The sequence below is a fragment of the Carassius gibelio genome, chromosome B23 (assembly GCF_023724105.1).
Source record: "Carassius gibelio isolate Cgi1373 ecotype wild population from Czech Republic chromosome B23, carGib1.2-hapl.c, whole genome shotgun sequence".
Taxonomy (NCBI): Eukaryota; Metazoa; Chordata; class Actinopteri; order Cypriniformes; family Cyprinidae; genus Carassius; species Carassius gibelio.
In genome coordinates this window covers 24,209,200-24,224,248 of record NC_068418.1, presented here as the reverse complement: position 1 = coordinate 24,224,248, position 15,049 = coordinate 24,209,200, and the positions used below count along the sequence as shown (strand labels likewise).

The following is a 15,049-nucleotide window of genomic DNA, read 5'->3' as shown; positions in this document are numbered from 1 at the left end:
TTAATTTATTTTAAAATGTTCTGTGTTATGTTGTCCATTGTTGATAGTTTACATACTTAAGCTGTGAAAGGAAAAAATTTTTATGACGCAGAGCTTTTATGATGCAGATTAACCTCTCCCGACCGGCAATCGGTTGTTTGAATGAATTTCTAACATGTCCGAAATTTTGGTCGCCTCTCGTGAGTTATCGCACTATTGAAGCAGAGCTATGAACCAATTTTCTGCGTTTTCCTCACTGCACATTTGCAAAACCATAAACTAAACCTTGGCATCACGGCGTGTAGTGTTGACTGAAGTGATGGAGGTATAACTTGTGGAGTTATGGCAAAGAAAAAAAATAATAAAAGAGGGAAGAAAACGCCTGCTTGCCTCCAGTTCGCGTTGCAAAATGAATAGACCATCTTGGCCACGTCTTCCGATCCACCTGTGCGTCTAGATACGCAGACGCCTTTTTTTTTTTTTTGGGACGTTTCAGCACACAGAATTGCGCTTATCACCAAAGCAGTGCGTTTATCCCAGGAAAGCATGTTTATTCAGAAACCGCCACAAACATCCGGGTTCTGAGGGATCCTACGTGTTGATTCGGTTGATTCCTCACGTATAGTGTGAGCAGTCAAATCGCAACTCGACGATCGGACCGTACAGTGAGTGCATAAAAATCGTGATCTTTGGCTTTAAATCGCATGCGATCTACTCGTACAGTGTGAGTTGGTACCTTGCCAAAATTGCACAGAAATCACAGAGTGTATGCCCTGCCTTTACTGGGATTTTCACGCACAACCATTTCTAGGGTTTACAAAGAATGGTGGGAAAAGAGAAAAACATCCAGTATGTGACAGTCCTGTGGGCGAAAATGCCTTGTTGATGCTAGAGGTCAGAGGAGAATGGGCCGACTGATTCAAGCTGATAGAAGAGAAACTTTGACTGAAATAACCACTCGTTACAACTGAGCTATGCAGCAAAGCATTTGTGAAGCCACAACACGCACAACCTTGAGGTAGATGGGCTACAACAGCAGAAGACCCCACCAGGTACCACTCATCTCCACTACAAATAGGAAAAAGAGGCTATAATTTGCACGAGCTCACCAAACTCGGACAGTTGAAGACTGGAAAAATGTTGCCTGGTCTAATGAGTCTCTGATGATTTCTGTTGAGACATTCAGATGGTAGAGTCAGAATTTGGTTTAAACAGAATGAGAACATGGATCCATCATGCCTTGTTACCACTGTGCAGGCTGCTGCTGGTGGTGGTGTAATGGGGGGATGTTTTCTTGGCACCCTTTAGGCCCCTCAGTGGCAATTGGGCATCGATTAAATGCCACGGCCACCTGAGCATTGTTTCTGACCATGTCCATCCCTTTATGATCACCATGTACCCATCCTCTGATGGCTACTTCCAGCAGGATAATGCACCATGTCACAAAGCTAGAATCATTTCAAATCGGTTTCTTGAACATGACAATGAGTTCACTGTACTAAAATGGCCCCCACAGTCACCAGATCTCAACCCAATAGAGCATCTTTGGGATGTGGTGAAACGGGAGCTTCTGAAGGCGAAAGGGGGTCAAACACAGTATTAGTATGGTGTTCCTAATAATAATCCTTTAGGTGAGTGTACATTTTTTTTTTTAATGACAAATTTTCCCCCAAGATCCAGTGTACATTTGACAGTTCTAATTATTATTAGTAGTTTTTTTTCTCAAAACATTAACATCATTAGTTAGCTTTTTTATACTAATGTATACAGTGCATTGTAAAGTTTAACATATTATTCTATTTTATTAAATATGGATAACAAAGGTTTTAAAGGGGTCATCGGATGCTGTGAGTTGACATGATTCTTTAGGGTTTTAATGTAAAAGTAAAAGAGTAAAAGAAGACTTATGTTCATTATTACCAAAAAAAAAACAGATTTAAAAGAGACATTTATTTTCACTTCAACATCGCTTGAAATTATTCTAAAAAGCACGTATGGGTGAAATGGAGCTTTTAGAATCAGTCAAATTGAAAGATTCATGCAACAAACTTCGGAAGTCTAAAATAAAGAGATAAATAAGAACTAAAAAATAGTTGAAAAATAAGACCAAACATAAATTGAACATTTAGACACTGACCTCACAAGACTAAATAATGGTACAGCAAGCAGTTTCTGAGATACACTGTAGATATTTACATATAGTCTTTTAGCAGACGCTTTTATCCAAAGCGACTTACAGATGAGTACATTGGAAGAAAAAAAAATAAAAATAAAAATACCCAAAGATATATAGGTGCTATAACAAGTCTCAGTTAGCTATTATTAGCTAGATATTTGAAACCAACTCACACACAAACAAACCCAGACAGACAGGATATGAATAAAGCATGAAAGATCTTTATTGTTAATTTACATTAGTTTCATGATTATTTTAAACTCTAAATTACCATTGCATTTAGTAAATATTCTTATACCCTGGAGACAACTGAGAGCTTTAGCAGGAATTACAATGACTTAAAAGAAAGCTTTTTTACTTTGGTTTGACCACAATATCAGCGACTCCGTGCACTTGAGTGAGCAGACGGCAGTCCATCGATGCCAGGAGCTTCTGAGAGCCGGCGACAGTGGGGACAAACTTCTCTGTCAGTGTAACCGTCGCAAGCTTATCCACATCACTGAGAAACACACATGTAGATTAGAAACTGTCTGGAAGCTTTTCACTCTTTAAATACAGTTCATCATATTTAATGTACAGCTCACACACACGAAGCAAATCTGCATGAAGTGCATGCTCTTAAACACTGAAAGTCTTACCCATACGCGACCTTCCTGACGCTCTGCATTCCCAATCCCTCTATACGGAACAGAACGTTCCTCAACACTTGTGACAGAGGGTTCTGGAACGTGATCTTGACTGTCAGCTCTTTACCCACCACAGCGTCCCCTAGAGGCTGAAACAGTCAAAACACAATCAATGGAGGGAGATTTTTTTTAAATTAAGGACACTTTCATTCTCAAATCTCATTTGTGATTTAAATATGGTGCTTTTAGATGCATTGAACCAGGTTGAACATCAACAGATTTGAAGGTAAGAAAGATATAAGAAAGTGTTGTGCTTGTTAAAGGTCCCAGATAAAGACTAGTGGCTCCTCGACGTACAGTGATGATGAGGTCTGGTGTGCGCAGCCTGAAGTTGAACTGTGTGGCCAGAATCTGTTGTGTCTCGTTGACCCGTCCGGTGACCGCCAGATTCAGAGCGCCCTGGTCCACCAGATGGTTCATGTACTCCACATACTGCAGAGTCCAAGGAATAACCTTGGCTGAACGGAGAGAAAAGAAACATGGCATTAATGATTATAATAGAATATTTCATGGTCATTTTGTACAGTCATTTTGCTGACTTTTCATAATCTTAAACATGAATGCAAATTCAATTAACCCCTCAAACCTGTGCACCAGCTTGAGAACTTTGTGTTGATTTGTGTGTTTTCCCTCTAAAAAACACTACATTTAAGGAAACAGATGCAACATTATCTAACTGAGATCCATCCATAATACATAAAGTTGATCAGATTGTTGTTCATATATAGAATTATCCATTTAAAATTATTTCCACTTTTAGATGCACAACAGCTTATCAGCTTAACTCCTTTTCTTATTTAAACCCTAAACAGTTCAAATCAGTTTGGGGCACAATAAGCAGAAGAACGTCTCTGGTGGGACTGTAAAACTCACTCTCTTGTGGTCTGAGGTTGAGAGGGATCCGATCCTTCTTCACAGTGGATTTCAGCACGCCGGTGTAGTACATGACCATCACCTCACACAGCAGACTGGCCGTGCGCTGACTTGAGCTCCTGTTCTTCAGGATGATGGAGAGTTTGGCATCTCCACCGATACGAGGTCCTTCCCCGTCCATGACAAACTCAACGCTCACGTCATTGCTGGTGGGAGACGGATACAAAGTGGGTTTGGAGCCGAAGCGACTGGCCCTTTCCACAGCAATGCGCTCCTCCGCTGAACCTGACGGACGTGATCAGACAGTAAAGAGGAGACTGAGTTCTCCTGAAATATTCCCTCCAAAACCATCAATATAAAGTGTGCTGCTTACAGTCGGATCCAAGTTATCAACATTAACTGCTGCTTCCAATGTTTTCTCATTTTGAGTACACCTTTTTGTAACTATTATAAAGTGGGTATCATCTTTCATCTTCTTGTATATTATTTGTTTTTATGCGTGCTTGTGTAATGGCTTTTTTTATTGTAAATCATTTTGAGCTGCATTGCTTGCATCCGTGATATTATCCTTAAATAAAACGAACAATAAAAATATGATGTTACTTCAAATAAAATAAATGTTAACTGAAAATATAAATAAAACTTATTTTATTTCAGCTAGTTGCAAATGTAACATTTAATTAATATATTTAAACTTGAAATACTTAAATTACTTTAACTAAAATTTTTGTTCATTATTATTGAATATGCATGAAAGTAAGAAACAATCCCCATTGGAAGCATGTTAAATTGTTTCTAGGAAAGCAGCTCTAGGTTTTGGACCAGATGCATTGGTTTTGTTACCTTCTGGGTATTTGTAGAGGTGTGTGATGTCCACACGAGCATCAGATCCCACAGCTTTAGTGCTGATGCTCTGACCGATGGAGTTCTTCTCCACATTAACCTGACTGAAGCTTCCATCAGGTTTCTTCTGCCAGTAGATCCTGTCACTGTTCACCTGAGACACACAGTGAAGCCGTTTCAGTCTTTCAGAAGACGTTCAGACACAAATGATGGTGAGAAGAGCTTCATATGAAAGCACTCACTTCAGCAAAGACAAACGGAGTGTCAAATTTCAGCTCGACGTGTCCGTTGCGGACGGCGAAAACAGAAGTGGGACCGCAGCGGTACGAACCCTGGCTGGGCTCCTGAGGGGTCGCGTCCACCACCTGCCACCCGCCGTAACCAGCCGGGAGGTCCGGACGGGTCATCCAGGACTCGTTCCACACGTGGAAGTTCCTACAGGAGAGTTATATCAACTGTTGTTGTTGTTGGTCTGCAATTTACACAAATAAAGCAGAATAGCCCTAAAACAAGACCTCAAACTTTTTGTCTGTTTGATTGTTTTAAACAAATAGTGAAATGAGGCACTTTACCTTAAAAATAAAATAAAATAAAATCAATCATCTAAATATTATAAGGGCAGTTTGCAGGGCAAGTTTTTTTTTTTTTTTTTTTTTTGCTGATTTGTGTAATTTTGTTTTGTGAAAATTATTAAGATGCCCCTAATATGGATTTGATTGTTTTCTTTATTGCAGTGTGTAACACAGCTCTAAGTGAATGAAAACATAAAATGTATAAAGTTATCGTCTCTCAAACAAAAGTATCATACCAGACAGAGTCGCTGGTCTTGTCTTTGATTATTTCCAGCTTGTCATCAATATAAATGTCTGTGGTCAAGGAAAGGTCCGTGTCGTGAGCCGAGTTGAAGTTGGTCACACAGCGGGTGGGAATACCAAGACATCTCAACACTGAGATAGACACAACATTTTATTCCTAAAAACATGATACAAATATATTTTTAATAGAGTGATAGAAAGAGCAATGAATCCAAGCGTACCAGAATTGGTGACCCCTGCATAGACCCAGCACTGAGCGTATCTGACAGGTTTCCCTGAGCTTTTGTAATACTGTCTCAGGATGTCCCCGCTGCCGCTCCAGGCCGTGGGGGACGTCCCGCCCTCATAGCTGTCCTTCCAGCTACCCATCAGAACACCGTAGTCATCGTTGGAGTTCACCTGTCACAGAAGAGCAGAGAAGCTAATGAAAAACAGCTGCTTTCAGCTCTTTAACCGTGCATCACACTTTTCTGTTCCTCACGGGAGACACAGGCTGCGTGTTGTTTTGTGTCCTGTGTATGAACACAGAAGGTTCATAAGAACCTAAAACTGCCAGATGCTGGCTACTGTATTTCACCTTCTCAAATCATAATCATGATTTCTTATGAATCCATGTGATCGTGACTCACCAGAGCAGATATCATTCTGGACACAATCACTGGATCTCTCCATTCGGTCATAGCCACCTGACCTCTCTCCAGAATGAACAGACATGCTTCCAGGATCTCCTGTTCAAACTGATCAAACAAATGCAAAATAATCCAAATCAGAATCATGAATCCATCAACTGGAAATAATAATAGAATCATAGATAATACCAGAATTTGATCGAAACTGATAAACAATTACATAATACACAATAATATTAGTAATAACGTTAATAAAAATACAAAAATGTAATATTATTGTTGTTGTTTATTTTTATAGTTGTTACTATTATTATTTGTTTATTTCCATTATGTTATAATTTATTATTATTATAATTATTAGATTTATAGACAATAAAAAATATGAAAAAAAAAACAATTGCATGGCAATGATGACGACGACAATGATGATGATGATACAAATTAATAATAATAATAGTAATAGTTATAATAATAATCATATAAATATATAGATAATAATAGAATATGTTCAAATAGAATATGTTTTAAATGAATACATTTAAAAACAATAGTAACCATTGAAACAACAACAATAATACAATTATAGAAAATAACAGATCTGTTCAAACTGGTAAAAGAATAGCATAACAATAATAATAATAATAATTATTATTATTATTCAAAATTCAAACTATAATAATAATAAGAGTGGCTGTGTTTCCACACCTGGGCAAAGTTCCATGTTCTGGTTCCAATCTGCTGCTCAGTTCCGTAGTAAATTCTGCCCATGCTGTTCAGGACGTACTCTTTCCTCTCTGCTTCATTATCCAGATACACGGCATCATCTGAGGACAGACACGTGGATGTTGTGTCACTTCATTCATGCTAATGTGATTGTTCTTGATTGAGCGTGTACCTTCACACCAGGGGTTGAAGAGCAGGTAGACGTCGTTGGGGGTGCAGGGGAACAGCAGCTTGCCCTTGGGTGAGAAAGACTCCACGGTCACCTTGTAGCAGCCGATGGAGGCGGCCGGAAGAGTGTTGACCGCCAGCCGCACACGCTTGTCTTTCTGCTCCACAATCTTCATCTCCCAGCGGCCGTCTTCCAGGACGTCCACTAACGGGACAGAGATGAGAATCCCAGTGCTGCTGCTGAAGATGGGCTCTGTGTGGAAAACACAACCAAGACGTGGAAACATTCAGTCAGACGAACAACTTCTTAATGATTTAGCTTTAACTGAATCATCTGTCTGTGACTCGGCTGGAGATCCATTAAGAAATAAGACTCAAGGAGCAGCTGGATTAGACGGATGAGGTCACACAATCACTATTCCTGCTCCAAACCCAAGCACTTCATGACCCACATCCATCACCAATCAATAGATTCATCTGTCAGGGCTTCTCCTCCAAATAACCATCAGAATGTCTGGGCGTCTTTCTCTCTTTGTCACACACTGGTTTGTCAGTCAATGCTAACGTATCAGACTCTGGATAAAAAACACTGAATGAAAAACATGTTTCTGTAGCCACTGCATGTCTGTGTTTTATGAGTTTTCACAAGATATCCAACAAAACTCAGTTAGAAACAAACAGGAATTAAGTCTGTTATGTTGTTGAGATGTCTGACTTCTTAGTATGTGTCAAATTAAGGTTTAAAAGGTAACATGAGTCATTTCTGAGCACCTGGTGATGTGAAATGGGAATATAATGACTGTTGTCAAACAGGTTGTGTGCCAGCTCACTCACCTAACTTCAGCTGCAGCTGCAGATTGTCAGATCTGGGGTTGAAGGGTCTGGAGAACTCGATCCACATCTGGAAGGTCTGTCCTCTGCGGACGATCAGCTTGTCGCTGAAGTAAGCGTCTGTGTGATGCTCGCGGCGGTTCGGCCCATCCTTGGATTTCAGGAAGTCGACGGAGAGAACCGTCAGAAGTGTGTCTGTGAATGAGAGAGGAAACGTTTACATCTCCCTGAAAGCATCAAATCTCAGTTTGGACTCTTTTTCATGCAGTCTCCCTCCTCCTCTTCCTCTTCCTCTTCTTCCTCACCTGGAGTCGCAGCTGCAGAAACACTGGCACTGGGGACTCCAGTAGTGCTGCGGTTAAATCGAGACATTTCTACGAGCAGACTGAAAGAAAGAAAAAACTAAATGTGTTAAATGCTTTTTCAATCAGCCAATAAATATATATATATATAATATTAAATAAAATAAATGTAATAAATAAATAAATATCAAAATTGTAACAAATACATTTCTAATAAATGAAACTAAATGTTTTTTTTTTTTTTAAATCAAGTATTCAATAAAATATATAATAATAATTTAGTCGAGCCAGACAGAGAAGGAAGTCTTCCCAGAATGCACCTTCAGCACTAAATGCTGTGAAGATCATCATAGTAAAGAATCTGCAGAATCATTCCACCGCTGGTGTTCAAATACTAAAACACAATCATGTATCTTTTTATGTCTCCTCATCGAAATGTCACGTCAAATCCTGCTGACCAATAACCTGACCTCATGATCCTCTCATGTATAAATTCATACAGAGATTAATGACAAACTCTTTGTCTTACAGTGAACATTTAAATCAGTACAATTATAAAATCATTATCAAGAGTTTCTTGCTTCTCCTCCCAAACCGAACGGCGAGTCATTATCATATTTCTCTTAGACTCACAGCTGAATAAGAATCTATGGAGCAGCTGGATTAAAGTGCATGACATCATCCAGCTGCTGAACCGGACACATCATCACGTGTAAACCCGTGCAGACACATCAGCCTGCGCTCAGACTGGACGTGGTGTTTAAACGGATCATGCAAAAAAAAAAAAAAAAAGAGTTTGACACAAATAGGGGTTTTCACACTGATGTCACAGAAGAACCAATTTGGGTTCAGAAAAGAACATTTCTGAGAACAGTTCTTAAAAGAACTCTTCATCTTCTAGTGCAAAGAAGATTTGAACAGTTTCCACTAATAAGAAGGTTTTATGGAATGGAAAGATTTGACGGATGTTAAAGGTTCTTCATCAAACCATCGATGCCAGTGAAGAACCTTTATTTTTAAAAATGTATAATAACTTGAATTTTTAAATAATCAATAAATGGGTCTCAAAGTTAAGCAAATCTAAGTATAAATGCATATGTTATAATATATGGATCAAAGTTTTGTAGTTTAACTAATCAGTTTTATATAAAGTCTGTTATAAATAATGTTGGCAAGGCTTCAGGTGACTGAACACTGAAAATCTACAGATTTGTTCTCAGCTAGATTCTGAAGGTTTTTATAGAAGGTTATGTTCATATATCATTCACCTGGATTTAAACAGCATATTATTCCTAAAAAAAAAAAATATTAACTGTTCATAGAAAAATTTAAATTTTTAACCTGGCTTTATCCAATGTTCAGATTAATTTTCTGGAAATATATGCAAGTTAGTGCCTATTTAATTACATAACGCCTTATTTTGCGTACTTCAACATAAAATATGAGAATAACATAACATATATAGTGCAATATAATTTTTGCAATTCTTAATTTAAGATATTCTCCTGTATTGTCTTGCCATAATGCAGTAATGGTGCTCTATATATTTTCAGTATATTCATTTTGAAGCGTAATGTTTCTGAAGAAAGAGTGCTGATAAATGCAGTGTGTGTTACCTGTGTGTTGCTGGAGTCCAGGAGCTGTGACAGACGTCTGGTGTGTGTTCTGATGAACGCTCGTGGCTCTTATTTAAGTGTGTGTTGACACTCCTCCTTCATTACAGAGGAGGTGACAGGCTGAAAAACAATCATGAATGCATGCATCAGAATCAGATCAAAATCTGTGAATCACAAAGAGAAAATAATTCATACAAAAGCCACGACAATGAATATGTTTCTGCTGCCTGAAAGCAATTAACAATCTGTTCAACAAGAATATAAGCCTTTAAAAAAATGCATATTATTATTGTTGTTTTTGATGTTGTTGTTGTTTTTAATCATGCAGAATTATTATTATTATTACATTATGGGTAGTAGTAGTATTTATAAGGATTCTGAAATGGCAATAATACTAATAATAACAACAACAATAATGATAAATTATATAAATTAACAAGAGTATAAGCCTTATAATAATAATAATAATAATAATAATAATTATGTTTTTATTAGTTATTATTATTATTGCTATTTCTGTAGCTTTACGTAAAAAGCGCTATACAAATAACTTGAATTGAATTGAATTGAATTTTGCAGTACAAAATGGTTCATAGATATATCTATACTGTGCATATCTAACCTTTTGAACCTTCACACCCAAATAACAAATGCACACACTCATGAACACATATAGATATATTAATATTAATTCATCATGCCTCTGTAAAGCCTACATAAGGTGACACAGAAGAAGAAAAACCTGATATTTCACAAAAACACCAAAAAAGTGGAAATATTAGTGAGATTAGTATGAAGAAACAGAAGAGGTGTGTGTGCTCTCAGTATTTTGTGTCATTATTGTCATCAGTCTGGTATGATCAGAGCCGAGTGTGTGTGAACGGGTGGCTGGATCTGGGTGATGCTGTCTCATTCATAACAATTACACAGACGTTTATCAAACTCTTTCAGGCCAAACGACTGACCGCTTTACAAGTAACAGCCTGTGTGACAGAACCAGCTGCATATGAAAATAATAATACCTATCTGCATTCACCTTCTTCTCAAAACCTGGTGAAAAGAGGGAAAATATTTGTTTTACAGTCTGAAATATGAGTCTAAGGTCAAACTAATCATATGATTAAAAAGAAAACCTTATTTTAATATCCTAAAAAGATGAATGGCCATCCTTTTGTTTAATAGAGTAATGATAATTATATGAGAGTCTGATTAAGACACACACCCACGTATTAGCATTTCCACAACGAACTCTGGACATAAAATGATTAAGTCAAACTTGACTGAATGTGCAAACACACTTCATCTAGACGTCACACACACACACACCTGAGCAGAATCAGCAGATGTCAAACAGTGATTCAGGACAGACACACACTCAATTAAACACAGACCTAACTGATGAAGAAACAGAAGTCATAAACATGTCATGAAGATGAAGAATATTCTTGTTTTTACACACCGACCATCATCAAACTGACACACTCCAACCTGCATGATCTGAAAAATTCATAAACTATCATTTAAAGTTGGTTTTGACCAACGATCCAGAGCACTGCTAAAACTAAAACAACTTTGAGTTTCTATCTCGTGATTTTATGGCAGTTATTTATAATTTCTCACATATCTGTGAGTTTATATCTCGCAATTCTGACTTAATTTCTCATAATTCTGAGTTTTTATCTCACAATTTTTATCTCACTAAATTTGGCAAGTGAAAGAAAAAAAAGTAAAAATTGCCAGTTTGTCTCAAATTCAGTTCTGAGAGATGTGAGAAATAGTCATATGTAAGATAATGAGATATAAACTTGCAATTGCAAAAAAAAAAAAAAAGTCAGATTTGCAAGATATAAATGTTTTTTTGCTGTGAGAAATTTTATTATAAATTCTGAATTCTTAAAAAGTCAGAATTACAGGATACAATCTCAGAATTCTGAGATATAAACTGAAAGATTGTGAGAAAGTCAGAATTGTGAGAAAAAGTTGTGAGATACCTGAAAGATGTAAACTGTGTTATAAACCCTTTGCAAGAAATAAAGTCAGGATCTAAACATCATCTAAACAGTTCTGACTTTTTCCTCAAAATGAAATAAATCAAAATGGAAAACTGTAGAACTGCTAAAATTGTGAAAAGTTGATTCATCCAGAGGAAAAAAAATAGAATTGTGAGATGTTAACTCTAAATTGAGAGATATACATTGTGAATGGCAATCAAAGCTTGTGAATTGTGAGATAAAAAGTTCTAATTATCTTTATATGTGTGTGTGTGTGTGTGTGTGTGTGTGTGTGTGTGTGTGTGTGTGTGTGTGTGTGTGTGTGTGTGTGTGTCTGTGTGTGTGTTACAGTATATGCATGCATATCGTTTCTGTGTTGTAATTCAAAAATATATAAATACAAATATTTAAATTCAATTAAAAATGGATTTCAATCCATTAAAAATTAAGATGCTTAAACATTAAAGCATGAAAAAATCACTGTATTATTGTAATCATAATTTAAAATACGTTATTATTAAAGACTTTTAATAATAGGAGTAGGTTTGATTTTGAATTTGGTGGGGACAGAACAACACCCCTCTCTCCTCTCCATCCAACTACAACAACCACATATTCACAGTTCTGACAGACTTCTGTCCACAGTTTCATGTCATCGAAAGTCTTTATTTAAAGCCTAGCTATGGTAGCTGATATACTAATAAATCATGAAGAGATAATAATTCATCAGATAATAATTGCACAATTTTAATTATGTAAACCCAACAACATTAAAGCAGTGGTTTTTAAAAGATGTTTTCTGTGGATTGTTTGAGTACTAAAAAGATAATATGGCCAAATATAACTTAATTAACTTGCGTTTCCATTCTGAATGCTAAATGTCATATAAACAAAAATCTCAACAAAAAAAAAAAAAGTCTCTAAACCTTTCTTTTATGAAAAAAATTCATATCACGGTTATAGTTACCAAAATGATCCCGTTTATAAATATTATCAAGATATCATTAAAATGTCCTGGAAATGTTCAAAAAGTACTAATTCACACAGTGAAATCATTTCACCAAGTTTTATGTTGAAAATCAACAAATACAATAATCAGCACTATGTACAGAACTAAAAAATATTTCTACAAGTGTGATCAAGTGTGCATCATATAATAATTGCTGTTAATAGTGTTCATCATCTGATTGACTACGTCTTGTATTCATTTTTCTGAAAATTCCTGTCATATGCACACAAACTGACAGTGACCACTTATAAGCTACTACTAAATATTGTAGGAATTTAATCTTCTGTAAAGTTGCTTTGCAATGATTTGTATCATAAAAAGCGCTATACAAATAAACTTTAATTGAACTGAATATTTACTTTTTGATTTGCATAAAATAAAATAAGAGTATAGTGTTGGTTCTGGTAGGTCACATGAGTCAAGCTTGCATCAGCTGACTCTCAGCTGATCACATCTTCCTACTGTAATACAACACCTATCCCGGCATTCCTATATAAACTCTATTCAGTATTCAGCAGCTTTTTTTGCTTAGTCAGGGGCAAATTACCCTCCTCCAGGGACGTGCACAGGTAGGGCTCAACCTGTGCAGAGCACATGACCTTTTTGCGCTTACATTCCGAAGTGCCCTTTTTTTGGTGTTTTTTTTTTTAAAAATGTATCAATGCTATTGGTCACCCTTTACGTCTGTCTGTCTGTTTTACAAATATTTAGCAAATGAAAGTTCTTAAAACGAGCTTGTGTAAATCTTATTCGATCCTCAAGCTGTCAGTAAGCTGATAACTCCGCCCCCTCTATATTCATTGAATCAACTGAAGTTCCACAGCAGTCGCACAGTAGACAACAGCTGAGCTGAACAAAGTTTTGCGAAGGGTAAATAAATATCTTGTTGTTTGAATAAGTACTACTAAACACTATGTCTATAAAGGCTCATATTTTATTTATTGGATGTCTGACTGACTCACTGAGACATGTGGGCGTCGCCTGAGAGAGAGGGCTAGCATTTGCCATCTAGATAGTCATAGCCAATACATAGCCAACACTTAAATAGCCTGTGCATACAGTAGCAGGCGCTGTCGCCGTTTTAATGACGAGAAAAAAAAAAAACATTTGCACATACGCTGGTCAAAAACTATATATTGATAAGTAATACAACAACATATCATTTGTTTTTACCATCGGGAAATCGTAACAGGTGCGATCCCGCGCTGTTTCGTACTGGAACTTACACAAAGCGACGATTGATCCTCGTCACCTAGATAACATATATTTCTGAGAAATTTCTTATTTGATTTATGATTGCTGATACACTTAATTTATTTACATTCAGGCTAATCATGTTATACTCTCCACTCGTCCTCACATGTATAAAATGTAGTAAAACATGGTTTTACCATAGTAATGTAATATAATTTTAAATAACTGTTTTCTATTTGAATATATTTTAAAATGTAGTTTATTTTTGTGATCAAAGCTGAATTTTCAGCATCATTACTCCAGTTCAGTACTCTTCAGTGTCACACGATCCATCAGAAATGCTTTTCACTGCAACTGTACTTTTCACACCATTTTTATTTATTTTTTCATTGCTGGCTTATTTTAGGGAAAGTGTAGTGAATATAATCAGAAATTGAGTTGGACATAATTACTTAAATTATATTTCAAAAAAGTTTGTCAAAAATACTTGACTCATTGCTCACCTTCGCCTCTTCTCAATGTCATTCATAGTCATGTTAACCAAATAATACAAATTAGCTTATAAAACCAAACAGAATAGCTAAAAAAGAGAATATATATATAATTTTTTTCTTTGCAAAGTTAATAAAAAAAAGTGCATAAAGTTCAATAAAAAAAAGATTTTGGTTTCTGTTTGGTTTTATAAGCTAATTTGTATGTTTATGTATAAGTCAAGTATTTTTTTTCTCTATAAATGCAATTTAAAAAAAGAGTGAGTACACAAGAGCAAACACAGCACCACAAATAATACTGACAAAAAAACTTAATAAATAATGTTGATATAAAAAAAGGGAGGGGGTGCCCTTTTTCAGTTTCAGCACATGCCCCTCAAAAGGTCTGTGCACAGCCCTGCCCTCCTCCATCCCCAACTCCTCCTTTCGCCACAGTCAGGACCTGGCTTTCTGATATTCCTTTATAAATCAGACTGCATTATCTTTATATATTGTTACACTTAAATATCAGTAAGTACATTAATGATGTCTGCTTTGTTCTGTTCTGTTTAGAGGGGTTATTATTTGAAACTATTTAGCTACAAAATATGTTTTATGATAGTAATAATTTAGCATTTTTAGGTATTTATTTTAGAAACCTGTTTTTAAATATGCATATTAACACTGAATACAAACACGGATAAAAAATAAGCAAATACAGACCTGCTATTTTTAATAAGATCT

General features: G+C 36.2%; 1 protein-coding gene across 1 annotated transcript; it reads right to left on the bottom strand.

The window, feature by feature from the left end:
• Positions 1-2,419: 2,419 nt before the first annotated feature.
• LOC128011235 (protein-glutamine gamma-glutamyltransferase K-like) lies at positions 2,420-9,730 on the bottom strand. The gene is made up of 14 exons (XM_052593418.1): positions 9,642-9,730; positions 8,029-8,108; positions 7,727-7,918; positions 6,897-7,145; positions 6,707-6,825; positions 6,002-6,109; positions 5,594-5,771; positions 5,366-5,504; positions 4,800-4,992; positions 4,558-4,711; positions 3,715-3,999; positions 3,139-3,299; positions 2,794-2,930; positions 2,420-2,654 (listed from the first exon to the last, which is right to left on the bottom strand). The coding sequence occupies exons 2-14, from the start codon at positions 8,093-8,095 to the stop codon at positions 2,510-2,512; spliced, it is 2,127 nt and encodes a 708-aa protein (XP_052449378.1). The 5' UTR covers positions 8,096-8,108; positions 9,642-9,730; the 3' UTR covers positions 2,420-2,509.
• Between the last annotated feature and the right edge of the window lie 5,319 nt (positions 9,731-15,049).